We start from the raw sequence: 21579 nt of genomic DNA, 5'->3' as shown, positions 1-21579 counted from the left end.
CATCAATTAACTTATTTTTGAAAACTCTTTTGTATCTTTATTCAGTTCAACCTTTTAGCAAAAGCCATAACAAAAATTTAATCTGAAATTAGCACAAGTACTATGAAAACTTATTGTTTCTTTAATAATAAACCTGTTAGGCCTGTTTTTCTTTAATATGAAAATTATACAATATCTTCTGTCTTCATAAAACTGAGGCACTAGATGTTTAGTGAAAGTATTCTTCAAGTCAATGGGAAAATTACATATTTTCTAAAGTAATTTCTGTGAAGCAAATTTTTATACAATAATGAACTCTTCTTGCTGAATCTATGTGGTATGAAGCATGAGAAGTAAGTCAGAGTTTAAAGAACAGGTTGTATATCCCTACTCAACAGCTAACTAGCTATGTTACTTCTGTAAAAATTATAGTTAACAAAATCTGAAGCAAATATGGATATTTTAAATTTGAATAGGCATTTATATGCACATCATTATGATTTTGGTACTTGTGTTTGAAACATTTTCTGATTAAAAATTTAAAAATAAAATGTCAGTTTAATTTTATTTAATATTATCTGTTAATGTTTTAATCTAATTTAGTTATAAAATTAAATATAGAAATTTATGTCTCTAAAAAATGAAAGTTTAAGAAGGCTCTGTTACATATTTAAATTATGACAAGTATTTCAGGTATATCTTTTATATTATTGGACTCAGTATCTTTTATAAATATTAGGAAATTATAAAAATATTTTGGATCTTAAGAAAACACAAATGTAAAATCAGCTACATATAAAATTCTAAAAATATGTATTACTCTCTCTTCTACCTGACACTTGATCGTATTTGAATTTGAGTTGAATTTGCAGACTATGCAAACTAAAAACATACATACTTTTCTAAACTAGACCTTCGCTATAATCTGTTCACTTTTGTTTAATGAAAAATGTAGTATATATTTATACAAAATTGGAAGAAAACTTGTTAAAGTAGTGTATAAATATGTCTAGGTATATATGTAACAATAACTTTGGATTTATCTGGTTGTTTTAGCTACCCTAAAAGTGAGCCAAGAATACGTCATTTCATTTCTTTCCTGTTTTCTGATGCCTTCTAACATTCATGGAGTGTATACAGTTGGGGTGTATGTGTGTGTATATGACACACACACATTATAAATCAGCCCTAAATTATATAAGTATACCAGTTAACATTCCTTAATGATATTAACACTTTTAAGTGTATAAACATACATGTAATCACTTCATTAATCATTTTAAATGTCACTTTTACAATCCCTTATGCAGTGTGTTTATAAGTCTTAATATGATAAGACTAACTATATCAGCAGTCTTTGTCTTATTTTTTTTTTCTTCTTAAAGGCGCTGGAGCGGGTTGCAGTTGGCCAAGGGGTAAGTTAAGAGTTGATCTGATTCAGCTGATGAACACGATCATTTTCTCTCAAGTTCTCCTCATACATGACCTGCTGATGAACTCGAAACCTGATGGGTCTTGATAAATATCACCTCTTCAAAGTTAAATTTACATTTTTTTCCTGTAAGTTTACTGTAAAACATTAGTAACTTCCAGAGAAAGTAAATTAAACTTTTAGGAAAACTTCCACATATACCCTTGTACTGATATCTCATTTCTTCATGTTGTATTCAACAGTCTATAAATATCTCTAAAGAATGCCCTTTGTGACTATCAGACTTTTAATGGGCTTGGTTTAAGCAAGAGAACCAAAATACAGTATTCAATTTGTTTTTTACTGTAGTGTCAAGCACATATTTTAATTGGTGGTTTTTAACTTTTCTTTTTACTTGATTAGTCATTAGTTGCAACAGTCACGTAGGCTTACACATAGAAACAGAACTTAAATGTATCCCCAAAATATCCATAAAATTTTTTTATTTTCCACTTTAAGATTCATAAAACATAACTATGAACTTTTAAAGTTATTTTTAACAGTTCTTTTTAAACTTTCCACAAGATTTTTCTCGTTGGATTTAAATTTTAGATACCTCTCTTTTGCTTCTCTTCAAGGATCGTTAACATAGCAATTTGAATTTTTAAAAATAATAAATTTAAAATAATAATAGCAACTGATATCATTTACTCTGGACCAGGCATGATACTAAGAACTTTTTTTTTAAATGCCACTATCTAAAAGTTGATAAACCTGATTTTTTAAAGGCGTTAGAGCATATTTTTTGGCTCCAGCTCTAGTCTCAAACTACTGGTTGACATTTTGTCTTCATGAGTTTCTTGTTTAGTGACCTTGGACACATGTCAAAATTTCTTTGTAGCTTAAGTTTTTATCTGTAAAATAGGAATAATAACAAGAATAAGAATAACAATAATACTTTCCTCATAGACTTGTGAGAATTAAATGAATAAAAAATATAAAATGCTTAAAGCAATGTGTATCACATGGTAAGTTCTCAGTAAATGTCAACTCTTGTTCTTATTGGTAATTATTAATTACAATTGTAAAGCCAGGAGCCAGGGCCGGCGCCACCACTATCAAAGCAGCCGCCTGGCCCATGCAGGTTTGCACTGGATTCGGACAGTCGGTAAAGAAACAACGGAGCCAAGAACTGATGGGCCATAGTCTTTAATTCTAGTTTGCACCCGGCGGGCAAGTAAAAATACACACTGGGCTCCAAAACCCAGTCACATTCAGTGCTCACAAAGCCACTGACTTATCCGAGTTTTCTAGAATCAAAGATTTCTAGCTCACCAGACTTATTCACCTCTGTTCCCCATCTCCTTCCTTATCCCAAATACAAACTCTACACAAACTGGCATCTCACTCAGCACTCCACCATCTTGGCTGCTTCTCCGCTCTCCTCTAATGATAATCTCAGGAACCAAGAGCCCAAGCTCCCGCTCCGTCCCCATTTTATAGTGTAGAAATCCAAACCCTTAATCCAATATACAAAATAGGGAAGTCTCTAATACAAAGTCACTTCTCTGAGGCATGATTGGATTGTACCACCCCACATCAAAACAGGTGGGAGAGGCTTAATCCCAAAACCAAGCCCCAGGCTACAATGATCCTGCCTGCCCCCAACACACATTAATATCACCTGGGCGACGTCATCTTTAACAAAGTGAGCATAATACATTTTATCTGCCCAACAACAATTATGAAAATAGTAATCAAATCTAACATGGAGGTTATGGAAATGCTGTTCATCAGTTGACAGTTTGCTTCATCAAGTAAAGCATACTATAAATACATACATAGTGCTATTGAGTTAGGTACTGTTATTATCTTGTGATGCACATGAGGAAACTGTTCAGTAGTGAATACTGGTATTTGAATCTCTGACTCTAGAGCCTAAGCCCTTAACTCCTATCCTGCATATCACCTTAGTGGTTCTCTAGGAGTCCGAAAGTGCCTTTATCATAACGCCCCGATGCATTTCTGTGGTGTTTTCCAATTTCCCAAGTGCTTGTTCATGTTTATGGTCAATCTTATGACTTGGATTTTATACCAGGCTTACGTGATGCACAGCAGAATTTAATAGTGCATTCCAGCTCTCTTAATTAATTGCAGAGTGCTGACTTCCGGTTTAGTGCCCTTTCCACGAGACCTGCAATACTTTAATGGTATACTCTTTCTGCTGCCTCCCATTTTAACCTGCATTAAAGTGTTAAGTTGATTTATCGCTTGTGAAGGAAAGGAAGTAAACTCTGAGCCACATCCAGTTTATTCCTGGAATAGTCACGCCCAGGCTGCTCAGATGTTGCCTCCTTTCTCACTCACCCCCATCTGTATTTACCAGGATAGATAGTCCTAGTTATTCCAGGAATGCACATTTGAAGGCACTTCATTACTCTTTTCCCTTCCTCTTAGGAAACAGCTGTAAAGCTCTTATTTACTCAGGGTAACTTGGGAATGATGATTTATTCTGTCCCGCTTGTATTTTTCTGTGTATTCCATTTCTTTTTTGTTCTCTTGTTAAAATTTTTCTTGCTCTTTTTTGTGTGTGTGGTTTTACTACAGTTGGTTTTTATTTATAATAACAATATGCATATACATTTGATATAATGCATGACACAATTTTATATAATTTTTAAAAGCACCGGAAAGAAGAGCTTTAACTATTTTAGGAGTTTTGTAAAAAAAAAGAAGTCATCTAAAATTACAGTTCCCATCTCTTATAGCTAACCAAACAAAAAGTTAAGAACTTAGTAAGACACTTATAACACTAATCCTAATATTTCACTTCATGCAATAATATATTTCCCAAAATGCCTTGAATTTGAATAGAACAATATATAAGAGTAGGTATTAATATATGTAAAGGGAGTTCAGCATTTTTGTGAGAGAATTGTAGGGATTTGAGGAGAAATGAGGGACAGATGATAAAGTAGAGATTTGGGGTACTGCAGAAATGAATTACTCAAAATGAAAATATGGAAAATATATTCAGAGATGAGAAATTCTGAATGAAATGTTTTGGAGCATGAATGTTTGGAATATGAAACGTTTCAGGAAAGAAAAGTTGAAAAATCAGAGGTTTTTGTCTTGAATCACAGAGTTGTATTTGGAAAGTGATTTTGTATAAGAAGTATGCCTTTCAAAGGTAATAAATTTTAGTGTAGACACTCAAGTATGTGTGTGTGTCTGCTTTCAATGAGTTATTTGAGGAGTTGAGATGGGGACTGTGGTATTCCTAACACCATTTTCTATTAGGTCAACCTCCGCACTGTTCCCACCATCCAGAAAAGATATATATGTTCATTCAAAGCACTCTAAGACTGACATTCTTGCCTGACCAGGCAGTGGCGCAGTGGATAGAGCATCGGACTGGAATGTGGAGGACCCAGGTTCGAGACCCCGAGATTGCCAGCTTGAGCGTGGGCTCATCTGGTTTAAGCAAAAAAGCTCACCAGCTGAGCCCAAGGTCGCTGGCTTGAGCAAGGGGTTACTCGGTCCGCTGTAGCCCCACGGTCAAGGCACAGATGAGAAAGCAATCAGTGAACAACTAAGGTGTTGCAACGAAAAACTGATGATTCATGCTTCTCATCTCTCTCTGTTCCTGTCTGTCCCTATCTATCCCTCTCTCTGACTCTCTCTCTCTGTCTCTATTTAAAAAAAAAAAAGTGACATTCTTTACTATCATCAGGTGGGTAGACCCAAGAATAATAATGATTGACCCTCACTCTCAATTTGTGGTATTTTTAGTCTTAGCCTCTGGGGCCCACTGTGTAGGAACTTGATATTAAATGGGGGAGATAGACAATAGAGTAGATTTTTTTTGCCTGAGCACGCAGGTAAAATTTATTTTGTTTTAAACTCCATCTGAATCCAAACATTCTAGTGGAAAACAGATGAAAATAACAATTTTGGGCTTTGAAGGAAAATAAGAGTTACAAAAGGATAATTTAGTGGATATATACATTTCACCAAAATCTCATCTTTAAAACTTTACTAGTCATTATAGGTTTTAGAATTTGCCTTATTTGACTTCTCAAAAGCATTTAATATTGTTTACTGTCCTCCGTTTTTTTTCTTGTTCTTTTTTTCCCCAATAATAACTTTATATGGCAACAGGTCATTGTTGCTGATACTGTTTTGGGTTTGATTTTCCTACACTTTCAATATTAATAGGTCTTTGGGGATGTGGATGGAGTTTGATGAATTTCATAGTTTCTTGGTTTAAAACTACCTAATGTCCCTGGCTGGTTTGCTCAATGCTAGAGTATTGGCCTGACGTGTAGAAGTCCAGGTTTTATTCCCAATCAGGGCACACAAGAAAAGCAACCATCTGCTTGTCCACCCCTCCCCCTTCTCTCTCTTTCTCTTTCTTTCTCTCTCTTCCCCTCCCACAGCCATGGCTCAATTGATTTGAGTGTATTGGCCCTGGACACTGAGGATAGCTCCATAGAACATCTGCCTTAGGTGCTAAAAATAGCTCAGTTGTGAGCATTGGCCCCAGATAGGATTTGCTGGGTGAATCCCAATCAAGACACATGTGGGAGTCTATCTCTGTATCTCCCCTCCTCTCACTTAGAAAAGAAAAAAAAAAGTACCTCATTCATTGCTATGGTAAGGTACTGTTTCTCCATATACAGTTGTCCCTTGAACAACATAGGTTTGAACTGTGTGGGTCCACTTAAATCTATGTATTTTCCAATACAGTTTTGTACTCTTTGCTATCCATGGTGGGGAGTCCATGGATATAGCAGGCCAATTGTATGCATTGATTTTTGCCATTTTATACAGGGGACTTGAGCATCTACAGATTTCATGTCCTCATGGGGTCCTGGAACCAATCACCCTCAGATTACAAGGGATAATTTAAGTTTGGGGGGACTTAAAAGTTATACATAGATTTTTTTTTTTACTGTACGGAGGTCATCACCCCTAACCCCGGGATTGTTCAAGAGCCAACTATAGCCTGACCAGGTGGTGGCACAGTGGATCGAGTGTCAGACTGGGATGCAGAAGGACCCAGATTCGAGACTCTGAGGTCGCCAGTTTGAGCGCAGGCTCATCTGGCTTGAGCAAAAAGCTCACCAGCTTGGACCCAAGGTCGCTGGCTTAAGCAAGGGGTTACTAGGTCTGCTGAAGGCCCGCAGTCAAGGCACATATGAGAAAGCAATCAATGAAGAACTAAGAAGTCGCAACGCGCAACGAAAAACTAATGATTGATGCTTCTCATCTCTCTCCGTTCCTGTCTGTCCCTGTCTATCTCTGTCTCTGTGTAAAAAAAAAAAAAAGCCAACTATATAGTACTTTTTTACCTCCTGCTTCTATGAAACGATCATGCTTCATTGGAGTCCTTCATCCGTTCCTTCTTTCCTTTGGGGAAACCTTTGCACCGTCGTGGACACCTCTCACCTCTTTTTCCCCAGGAAATGAAACCTTGCCAAGATTTCATCTCTGATTCTGTCTCTTCCAAGGTTCTTTTCAACTTCATAGTGGCTAATCTTTTAGGCGTCAGACATTTCTAATGTGTCCTTACTTAGGGGTAATGCATTGTCTTTCTAGATGTGAATCTTACATAATATCATCTCTATTTCACCACCAATAGGACAAACCCACATTCCCTTTTTGTTTGCACCTGTCCACGCTGACTGCTGTCTTATATACTGTTGACATGGCTGATTGTGAAAATTTATTTCTACATTTTTAATTAATAAGCACTCCATGTGAGATGTTAGCTCATTTTTCTTTTAATGGCATTTTAAATCAGAGTGGAAAAAGTATAAAACTGTTTCTTACATTTCACAACAAAGTCAGATTTCTAAGTCATTTATGGTCCCAACTCTCTTGATTGATTTGATTCCTTTTATTTGTTTCTTGTGCTTACACATATCTACATTTTTTGCAGCTACCTACTGAATCACTCTTCTATCGTGCCGTCCTTCAGGATATTATTAAAGATTGTTATGGCATCACCAAATGGTATGAGGATTTTATTTTAATAATAACTATGCTGTATTGTATGTGAAGTGGCCTTTCATCTTCAGGTGAATTTATTCAAGGTCACTTTATTGGTAGAAGAAGCATTGAATTTGAGCATAATCTCAATAAATAACAAAGAATTATGCAGGAACTGTATCTTCGATTAATCATTATTAAAGTTGAGGTTCTAATGATTCCTTTTTGTCATGAAAGGTTGTTACAATGATAAAATAATATACGTAAAATGTACTTTAGAATTTTAGAAGTATTGAAATGTTATATATAAGTAATTCGGTGAATGTATCATTTGAGCAGGAGTTATATTTAAAATATTTCAGAACTAGTGCTGCTTAACCACTTAACTAATTCGAACAGATACTTACTATAAACAACCTGGCCATTCTGGTCTCTACTGATTGAATGGTAGCCCAACATGTTTTTGTTGTTGTTTCTGTTTTCCCCAAATAATGCCTTGCTCATACAGAAAGGAAAGGAATAGGAGTATTTTTCCATAATTTAGGTTCAATAACTGCTGTATTCAAGAATACATCTGCAATCCTGGCAAGTTTTACGAATATCATCTTTTTTCTGATGACAATTTTAGGATTTTTATAGCCACTTGGTTATAGTAGGATTGTTCTTCAAATAGTGATAGGGAAACTTTCAGGTTCTCAAAAACTAATCCACACATATTAATAAAGGTAGAAGCCACTTTAGATTAGCTATTATTTGTAAGAATCAATTTTTTACTGAAAGAATTTACAGCACACAAATACCTATATATACTGTTGGTTCCGAATGTCATGTCTGTGAGTGAATTTATTGCTTTCCTGAAAACTGGGTCCTTCTCTTGATGCAAACTTTTAAAAAAAATAGTCACTACATTTTGCAAATCAATTCTATTCAAATGTTGATTTCCTGCCTTCATAAATTTGTTCACTAATGATCAGTTATCATCATCTACTTCTATTCTAAACCTTTATTCTTACTTAAAAATTCAAATCTCTCCAACTTTGCACATTCTTGCCTTCCTTTACTACTCAGAAGATAAATGGTATTTGTTATAAGACTTCTTCAGTTCCTGAGCTTCACTGACCTTTCATCTGCGTCTGGCCGTGTTAACAATGGATTTTTTCCTCCAGACTCCTGTCCTCATTATCTTTGATTAACTTGCATTCCTTTAGGTTTCTTGTCCTACTCTGTACACTTACCTATTTTCTTTCAGCGTTTTTCATCTTAACCATCCCCTAAGTATATCTCTACATTCCTTTATGTTTTATACTCAGCTCCCATCTCTTATCTCTTTCTACTTGCCTTTTCTTTGACAGTTACTCTCATAGCAAATAACTTGAATTTTGTATGTGACTTCTACCTCTTTTAAGAAGTTCAAATCGGCATGTCTGATTTTCATCTGGGCAGCTTCTCATAAGTACCTCACGGACACATCAGATTCAGCCACGTACAAGAACCAAAGTCAACCAGTGGTACTCCTTTTCTTCCACCCTCCCTGGGTCATTTCTGGAAATAGCATGATCACTGTCAACCTTTAAAAATCTTAAAATCTAGCTTGATTCAATTCTTTTCTCATCATCAAAGCACATGTTCTAATTACTTGCTGAGACGTGCACGTTATTTTTTTTAACCTCATAGTTGTTTATTGTGTGACAGGCAGCTACTAGGTTCTGGGTATATAGTATTTTGTGTCCACGCAGCAATCGTTCATATTCTGGCAGTATGACATGTGCAAAAACTAAAGAAAAGAATAGAAACTCACTCCCGATAGCCGCAGGCTAGATAATTAGGACTAAACCTGCTTGTGAGAAAAACAAAGAACACTGGAGAAACGTGTGCAGGCACAAGTGTGTATGGTGTATGAGCACATGTGCGTGTATTTAAATTTGTTTCTAATTGATTTGAGAACACCAGAGACTGATCAAGGAAGTTTACAATGACAGGGAAAATATCTAGGAAAAGATGGAAACCAGGAGAAATGAGCTCGGCTCTGAGGTCTGCATTGTCCTCAGAGGCACCTACCAATTCTCCAATAAGTAGCTGTTTGTCAGTCAACAGAGTGGACAGAGAAGGTCATCCAACTTTTCAATGTAGTAACAGTTCTAGTGAGACAAAAGTGAAGAGTTCATGAGCTGCCTAGGATGAGGACACAGTAGGCCAGGAAAACCACTCATATTTCAGTTAGGTCTTTGGAAGTTCACACTGTATAATTGTGCACTAGAGATAAAACAGTCCTAATATTATAGACTGAAGCTCCACTTGGAATCCTTTCAGACTGTGAATGAAGTATTTTATTTTTCAATATTAATTTATATTTATTTCAACTGTACAGTAGCATAGTAGATAGATATTTATATAATTTATAAAGTGTACCCCTGGTAAGTCTAGTATCCACCAGACACTATACATAGTTGTTACAGTATTACTGACTATATTCCCTGTGCTGTACTTTACATTCCCGTGACTATTTTGTTAACAGCCAGTTTGTACTTCTTAATCCCTTCACCATTTTCACCCAGATTCCTAAAACCCCTTCCATCTGGAAACTATCAGTTTTTTCTCTGTATGTATAAGTCTATTTAGATTTCACACATAAATGAAATCATATGGTATTTGTCTTTCTCTGACTTATTTCAGTTAGCATGATACTCTCTAGGTCTATCCATGTTGTCACAAATGTTAAGATTTCATTCTTTTTAATGACCAAGTAGTATTCCATTGAATATGTGTACCACATTCATTTTCTTTTTCCAGTTGTTTATTGATAGACACTTAAGTTGCTCTCATCCCTTGACTATTGTAAATAACACTGTAGTGAATATAGGAGTATATTCTTTCAAATTAGTGTTTTGGGTTTCTTTGGATAAATACCCAAGAGTGGATATAATGGATCATTAGGTAGTTCTATTTTTAATTGTTTGAGAAATCTCTATACTGTTTTTCTATAATGGCTACATCAATTTGCAGTCCCACCAACAATGCACGGGGGCTCCTTTTTCTCCACATCCTCATCAGTACTTTTTGTTTGTTGATTTATTAATGATAGCCATTTTGACTCTTGTGAGGTGATATCTCATTGTGATTTTCATGTGCATTTCTCTGATGATTAGTGACATTGAGCATCCTTTCATATGTCTGTTGGCCATCTAACTGAATGTCCTCTTTGGAAAATGCTATTCAGGTCCTCTGCCTATTTTTAATTGGATTTTCTGGGTTTCTTGTGGGGTTTTTTAATGTAAAGTTATCTTAGTTTTTAAAAAATTTTTAATATTAACCCCTTTCAGGCCTATTACTACTGAATACCAGTAGATTGTCTTTTTGTTTTGTTGATGGTTTATTTTGCTATGCAAAAACTTTTTAGTAGTCAATGTATATAAGAATAAACTCAAAATGGATTAAAGACCTAAATATAAGACTCAAAACCATAAAACACTTAGAAAAAATATATAGGCAATAAAATCTCTGATATTGCTCTTGGCAATATTTTTTTTCTGATATATCCCCTTGGCAAGGGAAACAAAATGAAGAATAAACATGTGTGACTAAGGGAACCTATTGACTAGGAGACCACATTTGCAAATGAAATATCCGATAAGATGTTGATATCCAAAATACATAATAAACTCATACTACTCAATAACAAAAAAAAATAAACAATCTGATTGAAAATGGGCAGAGGACATTAAAAGACATTTCTCCAAAGAAGACATGTAAGTGGCCAACAGACATATAAAAGGATGCTCAACATCACTTAGCACCAGAGAAATGCAAATCAAAACCATAGTGAGATACCACCTCACACCATTCAGAATGGCTATTATTAAAAAAGCAACAAATAACATGTGTTGATAAGAAGGTGGAGAAAAGGGAACACTTGTACACTGTTGGTAGGACTGCAGACTGGTTGACCCCTATGAAAAGCAGTATGGAGATTCCTCAAAAAACTAAAAACATATGTATCATATGACCCAGCAATTGTATTTCCTAAGCATTTACCCAAAAAAAATGAGAACACTAATTCAAAAAGATATTTTCAGTGTTATTTATAATAGCTAAGATATAGAACCAACCTAGGTCCATCAGTAGATGAATGGATCAAGAAAAAGTGGTGTGTATATGTGTGTGTGCACGCACACACACACACACACACACACACGTATATGTGATGGAATATTACACAGCAACCAAAAAAGAATGAAATCTTGCTATTTGCTACAACATGGATGGATCTAGAGGATATCATGTTAAATGAAATAAACTAGGCAGAGAAAGACAAATACTATATGGTTTCAATTACACGTGAAATCTAAAAACAAAACAAACAAATATAACAAAAACAGGCTCATAGAAACAGACCAAAGAGATGGTTACCAGAAGGGAACAGGTGGGGAATGGGAGAGAAGAGGAAAGAGGTATATAGTCAACAATGTTGTGATAAGTTTACATGGTGACATTTAATTTTTAGAATAAGTGGGATGATCAATTATAAGGTATAAAAATGTTAAATCACTATATTGCATACCTGAAACTAATGTAACCAAAGTAAAAATTGTATACCAACTATACTTAAATCAGTGGTTCTCAACCTTTCTAATGCCATGACCCCGCATACAGTTCCTCATGTTGAGGTGACCCCAAACCAAAAAATAATTTTTTTTTTGTATTTTTCTGAAGCTGGAAATGGGAAGAGACAGTCAGACAGACTCCCGCATGCGCCCGACCGGGATCCACCCGGCACACCCACCAGGGGGCGATGCTCTGCCCCTCCGGGGCGTCGCTCTGCCACAACCAGAGCCACTCTAGCGCCTGGGGCAGAGGCCAAGGAGCTATCCCCAGCGCCCGGGCCATCTTTGCTCCAATGGAGCCTTGGCTGTGGGAGGGGAAGAGAGAGACAGAGAGGTAGGAGGGAGGGGGGTGGAGAAGCAAATGGGCGCTTCTCCTATGTGCCCTGGCCGGAAATCAAACCCGGGCCCCCCGCATGCCAGGCCGACGCTCTACCGCTGAGCCAACCGGCCAGGGCCCCAAAAATAATTTTGGTGGCTACTTCATAACTGTAATTTTGCTACAGTTATGATTCGGAATGTAAATACCTGATATGCATTATGTATTTTGCGATGGCTTTAGTTGACCCCACCGGGGTCGCAACCCACAGGTTGAGAACCGCTGACTTAAATAAAAATAAATATTTTTTTTAAAGTAGTTTAGATTACTGTTTCCTCTAGATACTGCCGAAGCACTAGTCATTAAATAGTGCTAGAAGAGTACACACACACACACACACACACACACACACACAAAATGTAGTATCAGCAGGTCTGCAGTTTTTCTGAAGGCTCTACATTTTCTAGCTATTGACAGCTTCAACAAGCAGCCTACATACATACTTTGACTCTTGGCTTTGTCCTCCATCTTCAAAGCTAAAAGTGTCACCTCTTCAAATCTCTGACTCTCACCTCCTCTTCTGCCTTCCTCTTTCCTTTAAGGGATCCTTGAGACTATGTTGGACCCATCTAGGTTATTCAGGATGCTCTATTTATTTTAATGCCAGCAGACTGGAAACTTTTATTTCATCTGCAACCTTAATATCTCCTTTCCATGTAACATATTACATGCATAGGTTCTAAGGATTAGAATGTGGACATCTGTTGGTATAGCATTTTACCCCCACTACATAAAAAAAAAAATCTTATTCCTACTTTACAACAAACACAAAAATCAATTCATAATAGATTAAAAATTTAACTGTGAAAGGCAATACTATAGTACTTTTAGAAGACAGTATTGAAGAATATCTTTATAAGCTTGAGATAAGGGAAGGATTAAACTAAATATATACCAGCAAATCTTAAAATAAAAGATTAAAAATTCAACTACATTAATATTAAGAATTTCTGCCCTGGCCGGTTGGCTCAGCGGTAGAGCGTCGGCCTAGCGTGCGGAGGACCCGGGTTCGATTCCCGGCCAGGGCACATAGGAGAAGCGCCCATTTGCTTCTCCACCCCTCCGCCGCGCTTTCCTCTCTGTCTCTCTCTTCCCCTCCTGCAGCCAAGGCTCCATTGGAGCAAAGATGGCCCGGGCGCTGGGCATGGCTCTGTGGCCTCTGCCTCAGGCGCTAGAGTGGCTCTGGTCGCAATATGGCGACGCCCAGGATGGGCAGAGCATCGCCCCCTGGGGGGCAGAGCACCGCCCCTGGTGGGCGTGCCGGGTGGATCCCGGTCGGGCGCATGCGGGAGTCTGTCTGACTGTCTCTCCCTGTTTCCAGCTTCAGAAAAATGGAAAAAAAAAAAAAAAAAAGAATTTCTGTTTTCTGAAGATGCCATAAAAAAGTGACCACAGGCAGAAACTAATTACGAGATCTATAAGTGACAAAAGATTAATACCCAAAACATGTAAAGAATTCATAAAAATGTGTAAGAAAAATTAACCTATGTGAAAGAAAGTAGTGAAAAGACTTCATTAGTCATTTCACAAAGAGGACTCTTATTTTTTTTTTTTTCAGAGACAGAGAGTGAGTTAGAGAGAGGGATAGACAGGGACAGACAGACAAGAATGGAGAGAGATGAGAAGCATCAATCATTAGTTTTTTATTGCGTATTGCAACACCTTAGTTGTTCATTGATTGCTTTCTCATATGTGCCTTGACCGCGGGCCTTCAGCAGACCGAGTAACCCCTTGCTAGAGCCAGCGACCTTGGGTTCAAGCTGGTGGGCTTTTTGCTCAAACCAGATGAGCTTGCACTCAAGCTGGCGACCTCGGGGTCTCAAACCTGGGTCCTCTGCATCTCAGTCCGACGCTCTATCCACTGCGCCACCGTCTGGTCAGGCAAGAGGACTCTTAAATGGCCAATGAACATAGGACAAGATGCTCAATCTTGATTTGATTAGTAATCAGAGGAAGTAAAGTGAAACCGCAATGGGATATTATTTTTATAACCGTTAGATTAGCTAAAAATTAAAAGTTTGATAATATCTAATGTTAGCAAGCATCTAAAACAGTTAGAACTGTTAACATTGCTGATGAGAGAAAAAAGAAATTGACCTCTTGGAAAACAAGTTAGCATTATCTAATAAAGTTAAAACTTTATATAACTTGTCTCAGCACTTCCATGCCTAAGTATATATCCTAGAGAAATGGTTAAACATGTGCTCTTAGAGATTTATACAATAGTCTATAACAGCAATGTTTATAGGAACAGAAATCTAGGAACAAAATGTTCATTAATAGGAGAATGGATAAATTGTAGTGGAATACTATACCACAGTAAAAATGCATAAATTACAACTACATACATCAACATGGATGAATGTTATAAATATAAGTCACAGAAAAATTCCTATAAGATGGTTCTATGTATATAACTCAGTAACAAGCACATTGTATATTTAGAAGTATAAATATATGGTTTAAAAAATCAAGAAAAAAACCATAAGAATGGTAAACACAGGCAAATTTCAGTGTTTAATTTCCTATGGGAAAATGTGTAGACAGTGATGGGATGAGGAAGCTGGGGGGAGGGAGGTACATAGGTACATAGGGATTTCAGTATACTGGCAATGTTCTCTTTCTCAAGTTTGATGTTGGCTATAAGGGTTCATTTTGTAGACATTCTTTATACCTTATGTGTATTTTGTAAGTAGTTATTTGTGTTCAACAGCAATAAAATTTTTCTCTCTCATCAGGTTATACATTATTGAGCTACATGTTATACTCCTAGCATTTATTACAGTCCCTCATTATAGTATTAAGAAAAATTAAGGCCCTGGCCGGTTGGCTCAGCGGTAGAGCATCGGCCTGGCGTGCGGGGGACCCAGGTTCGATTCCTGGCCAGGGCACATAGGAGAGGTGCCCATTTGCTTCTCCACCCCCCTCCCTCCTTCCTCTCTGTCTCTCTCTTCCCCTCCCGCAGCCAAGACTCCATTGGAGCAAAGATGGCCCGGGCGCTGGGGATGGCTCCTTGGCCTCTGCCCCAGGCACTAGAGTGGCTCTGGTCGCAGCAGAGCGACACCCCGGAGGGGCAGAGCATCGCCCCCTGGTGGGCAGAGCTCGCCCCTGGTGGGCGTGCCGGGTAGATCCCGGTTGGGCGCATGCGGGAGTTTGTCTGACTGTCTCTCCCCATTTCCAGCTTCAGAAAAATACAAAAAAAAGAAAGAAAGAAAGAAAGAAAGAAAAATTAAGATAAAAGTGGTCAAAAGCTTGTCCAAAGTCTCATACAGCTGAAAGGGTTCAGGCGAAAATTTCAGTCCATAAGTGTTGTCAGTATCTCTTGCTTCTTTTATTTTCAATTTCTGGGGAGATTATTTACATATGAGTTGAGTTGTATAACTCTTGTGTTACATGGTAAATCAAAGTTGATTTGATTGGAATCTCTCGCCAGCAAGAGTACTAAAGACAGGCCTGACCAAGAAGTGGTGCACTGGATAGAGCATCGGTCTGGGATGCTGAGGAACCAGGTTCGAAATCCCTAGGTCACCAGCTTGAGCATGGGATTATAGAAATGACCCCATGGTCACTGGCTTAAGCTCAATGGTCAATGGCTTGAAGCCCAAGATCTCTGGCTTGAACCTAAGATGACTGGCTTGAGCAAGGGATCACTTGCTCTGCTGGAACCCGCCGGTCAAGGCACATATGAGAAAGCAATCAATGAATAACTAAGGTGCCACAAAGAATTGATGCTTCTCATTCTCTTTCCCATCCTGTCTGTCCCTGTTTCTCTCTCTCTCTCTCTCTCTCCCCCCTCTCTCTCTCTCACTAAAAAGAAAAAAAAGAAAGCATGATCCTTCTTTTGCCTTTTGTTTTGTTTACCTTGTTAATGAAAACAAATTTTCCCCAAGTGATATAGAGTTTTAGAATACCTGAAATATTTTTATAAAAATCTTTAAGTATAACTGTTTATATAGCCTAAGATTAGAATTAAACTTAAACTTTTTTCATGGGCTTTAAAATATACAGCATTTTAACTTTACTAATTGTAATTGTCATTTAGCATCTAATATTTTTGTTAAAACTCTGTTATTTATAGCAAATTATTTTTTTAATTAGCTCTTGTCTGGGACTTTCTAAAGAGGTACAGTGCAGAAGAAGGAATTTCATGAGGTAAAAGTCTCTTAAAACACTTGGAAAGAGGGCCGGGAATATATGATGTATACACTTTACTCACTTTATTATTCTCTTTCATAGAGTACTTTAAGTCATTATATAAGAAATATATAATTTTGATGCCTATAATTATGAATTAGTTTAATCTTCATTTTGCTATAATCAAATACAAAAAAACAGATAAGGAAAACTAGCTCACAAAATTAAAGCTAATTTTTTAATCCTTAGTGTGTGGTCAAATTTGAGTTAGCAAATCTGTATCTTTTAAATTGAAGAATACACAGTACTTAAAGATTTCTGGAGCTCCCTTAGTGGTTGTCATTTTTCAGCAAAATTTTAATCTGTTAAATCTTTTAATATCTACTAGCATATAAAAGACACAACATAAATATTTTCATAAATACTTGGCGATGGCGAGGAAATGGATTTTAGTCCTCTGTCCTCCCTGGGTTTGTTGTCAGTGATTCAGTGTACATCTACTTTCCCTTTCCTAGCAGTGCCTCTCTGGAAAGTGCTACAAGTAAACCATGTTCTTACAATTGTATTTTTAGAAAAGAATGTGGGTGGTGTAGGATTCACTTGAGTAGAATTTTAATCAGATCTAGCGTATTCACTTTTATTAAAGGAGAGAATAGTAATTCCTTGTTAGCATGCTGACCATGCTTTATTCTGACAGAGGGCCCCTTTTATTTTTTATTTTATTTTCTTTTCAGAGGGCCCCTTTTAATCTGTCCTTCAGGTCCTATCATTCACCTTTCAGAAACAGCTGTGTCACTTTTCTAACTTCAAAATGTTGGAATTCTCTTTTTTTCATACTCAAAAATGAAGATATTCTCATTGTGCCATTCAAGGTCATTTCTCATCTGTCGCTGATCTTCTTTCCAGCCTAATTCACCACCCCATTCTTCCTCCTCTGCATGCCAGGCTCCTGCGTGTGCACACTGTCCTGGATTCTCCATTTCCCATGCAATTAATTCATTGTGTGCTTCCTTGGAGCACTTTTATCTACCTGGAATATTCTCCCCACTTCTGCCACCCTTTCTGTCCATGACCTCTGCTAGGTAAAACCCTAGGCACTCTTTAAAACCCAGTTTAGAGACATCTATGATATATTTCTTTCCTCCTTCTCATCCTCTTCTCTCACAGTATTGAATCCGTGGTTCATAGCTCATACTGACTACAGTTAGTATTTGTGTCCATTCTTCTACCACTACTGAGCTTCTGGCTGGTATTGAATCTTCCTAAATAAAATGATAGATACATCATAGTGGTTAAGAGCACATATTCTGAAAATGCTGTTTGGACCCCATTTCTCTGCCAACTACTACTGTACTTTATCTGTTGTTTCTTTTTACCAGAAAACTCCTTCAAAGTGCTGCCACTTTCTTTCCCATTTTCTCTTGACTCTAATCATATTTTACTTCTGTCACTCCATCAGATAACCCCTTTTCAGGGGCACTAATGACCCCATGCCACTGAATCCCATGGTCATTTCTCAATCTTGATCTTATTGGCCATCAGTATTTCACACAATTTACCACTCTTGAGTGCAGCCCTTTTCTCTCATTGTGGGGGAAGTCCCTCACAGGATACTCATCTTTGTCTTTTTTTTTTCATTTTATTTGTTGCTTATTCTTCCTCTTTAAACTTATTCTTCCTCTAATTGTTGTAATGCTTTTTTTCTGTCGATACCTACTACCTAGGTGATATCATCATGTCTTGTGGCTTTAACTACCATCTACATGTTGATGAATCCTAAATCTATAGAACAGTAAACTAGAATCATATTCTTCCATTGCTCAGGCCAGAAACCCTGGAGGTATCTTTGACTGCTCTTTCTCACCCTGTTAGAGCCAGTCCTTCAGCAGTTTTGTAGTCTCTCCTCCAAAATAGATCTAAAATTCTACCATTTCACACCATCCTCAAGGCCACCAACCTGGTTCAGACCACCGTCATCTTTCATCGAGATTATTGTTAAAACTTCCTATTTAGTCTTTTTGTTTCTACTTTGCCCCCTATACTCTATTCTCTACATAATAGCCTTAATGATCCTGTTAATATATATATATATATTTTATGACAGAGACAGAGGGACAGATTGGGATAGACAGACAGGAGCAGAGAGAGATGAGAAGCATCAAGTCTTCATTGTGGCACCTTAGTTGTTCACTGATCTGATTGCTTTCTCATATGTGGCTTGACTGGGTGGCTACAGCAGACCGAGTGACCCCTTGCTCAAGGCAGCAACCTTGGGCTCAAGCTGGTGAGTCTTGCTCAAACCAGATGAGCTCGCGCTCAAGGTGGCAAACTTGGGGTTTCGAACCTGGGTCCTCTGCATCCTAGTCCGACGCTCTATCCACTGCACCACCACCTGGTCAGACCTATTAATATTTTTAAATGAAATTTTGTTCACTATATTCCCATGGCTTCTCATGGACTTAGAAGTGAAGATAATATTTTTCCTATGATCTAGAAAAGCTTACATGATGTGGCTCCTCATCATCTTCCTAATTTCATTTCTACTGTTTTTACCTTTATTTATGTCTTTACTTATTTTCTCACTATTCCTTAAAAGTGCCCAAAGCACTTCTACCTCAGGGTCTTTGCATGTGATGTATCCTTTGCCCAGAATGTACCTTGCCAGATATCCACATGTCTAGCTCACTCTTCAGTTTTTTTTATTCAGAATTATTATGTTTATAACATCTGCCATCTTCATCACTTCTGTAATATTTCATATCTTCCCTCTCTCTATCATGAGCTTCTCATCAACTCTTTTTTACATATTTTATACATTTGTTTCATTGGTCATGCCCCAGCTCAAGTGATGTTTGGTTTGGTTTGTTTTGTTCACTAGAAGTGATAGAATCAAAATCTGGCTCCCGAGTATTTGAGAAATGCTTTTGAATGAGGATAAACTAGAGTTTGATTATTCTATGACAGTGCCCTCCAGATTGTTGTCCTGAAGAGCAGTAATTCTGTAAAAATACTTTTGAGAAAAAAGAATTTAATCAAGTGAATGCTTTAGGTAATCCTGCCGTCTTTAAGATTCCCAGTGCCCATTCATATTTAAAAATAATTTGGTGAGAGACATACACAGGAGCTCTACTGCCTGTTTTTAAGTCCCAAGCCTCACTGAGTAATAATACTATCACCTTGGGCACAGTACTTAACATCTTTTTGCCTCCATTTTCCCATCTTTAAATTGGAGTTGATGATCGCATCTACCTCAAAAGGATGTTGTGAGAAATAAGTTAATATCTATAAAAAGCTTAAAACAATCTCTGGAACATAGTGAGTGATTGTTATTATTATTATTAAAAGAAGCTTATTTAATTTTGTTGAAACCAATATTTATTTATTCATACAACCATTCTTCTCCCAAAACTCTGCATCCACTAAATATTTGTAGCACTGTTTTATGGAGCACACTCTAAGAAACACAGATATATCTTGAAAATAATTATTCTAACTTCTACTATTTAAATTTATGATTTATGTGATTATTTTTCTGTCAACTCCAAATGAAATGATAATATCAAAATAATGTTCCTGTGAATATTTTTCTTAATATCATATACATGTTCTTAATGTTTTGAATTTATTGGGGTGACACTGGTTAATAAAATTACACTGGTTTCAGGTGCACAATGCTACATTGCATTATCTGCGTGTTGCATTGTGGTAGAGGGGAGTTAGATAGTGATGGCGGAGACCTGAATTTAGGATGGTGAACATTACGTATATTGTTGACAGTCAACCATAAAATGCTATGGAAGATTCTTCTGAAATAGGAATAGTGTCTAAAATTTAATATTTTCTGTTAGGGATAATCTAGTCATTCTATTAATCCACAATAGGAACATGGCCTAGAAGCCTTTTCCTTTGGTGACTGGCTTTTCCTCTTTCTTACTTTTTTAACGCCCTCTCCCATTGACAACAAAGTGCCTATACCAGTAAGTCTTTAAGTGTTTTTTAAAAATTATTCTGAATTGAATTGTTATTATATAAATACTTACACATGTGGACAACATATATTACAAGATTTTATTTTAAAGTATTAAACACAAGGGGTAAAACTTTAATGGAATACGTCTCCTATTGAGATGGATAGGGGTGGGCTTTATAATGCTTTTAGTAAAGAGATTATTTTGTCTCAGATGCTTCAGAGATCTTCTGGGTCCTCCCACATAGCAGTATAAGATAGTGACATGGGCGAGAGGGGTGCCTTTTGTTTGTCAAGCGAAAGCAGGAGAGGGCTGTCTGTTAAGGTGGGTATGAAAACGGATTTGAGAGCTCAGGCACCAGCCCAGACAGATGAATTTTAGAAGTGTGGATATAAGAAAGTAGAGGATCTGGAAACTGCCTTCTTTAAAATCATTTCCAAGCATATACTCCTTTGAAGGTCTTTGTAGATCTCCCAGAGCCATGTGAAGAATGTTGTTTTCAATCACTGCAGTTAACCTATCATATTCCACGTTGAGTGGTCCCTGCATATCTGTACAAGCAGTAAGGGAAACAAACCACTTATGTAAGCAATAAGTAAGACCAAAACTTTTTATACCCTTAGTTATTGGAGTTCTGTGCAGCTAGTCTCCAAATAGTTCTCCAGGTTGATTGTTCTATAATTTAGTTGTAATTTTGATGTGGTCCTGGGAGGTGAGCACAAAGTTTACCTCCTCTGCGATCTTGACTGGACCCCTTCACAGTCAAAAACTAAAACTTTCGGCCTGACCTGTGGTGGCGCAGTGGATAAAGCGTCGACCTGGAACGCTGAGGTTGCCGGTTCGAAACCCTGGGCTTGCCCAGTCAAGGCACATATAGGAGTTGATGCTTCCTGCTCCTCCCCCTCCTCTCTCTCTCTCCCCTTTTCTAAAAAAAAAAAAAAACTAAAACTTTCAACAACTCGGAATACTTACCTAAAAAGTAAAATAACAACACAGGGATAATGTCAAAATACATACTACGGTCCCTAACATGGAGCACGTTAACAGTTCACTGTTGTTCCCCACATATGTTATCCCACTTACATCTTCCCATTGCCCGGTGAAGTAGGGGTTACC

The 21579-nt window shown here is 37.2% G+C and overlaps 1 protein-coding gene across 1 annotated transcript in view; it reads left to right on the top strand.

The window, feature by feature from the left end:
- The window catches only part of METTL25 (methyltransferase like 25), a 115102-nt gene that overhangs the window by 71118 nt on the left and 22405 nt on the right, over nt 1-21579 (top strand). Inside the window, exons 7-8 of the mRNA XM_066368465.1 lie at nt 1365-1394; nt 7335-7408. Of these exons, the coding sequence (XP_066224562.1) occupies nt 1365-1394; nt 7335-7408 (104 nt within the window). The remainder of the gene's footprint in view (nt 1-1364; nt 1395-7334; nt 7409-21579) is intronic.

The sequence above is a fragment of the Saccopteryx leptura genome, chromosome 2, assembly GCF_036850995.1.
Source record: "Saccopteryx leptura isolate mSacLep1 chromosome 2, mSacLep1_pri_phased_curated, whole genome shotgun sequence".
In the NCBI taxonomy this organism is placed as follows: Eukaryota; Metazoa; Chordata; class Mammalia; order Chiroptera; family Emballonuridae; genus Saccopteryx; species Saccopteryx leptura.
Note: the sequence above shows the minus strand (reverse complement) of the source record. Positions and strands in the feature narration are given on the sequence as shown.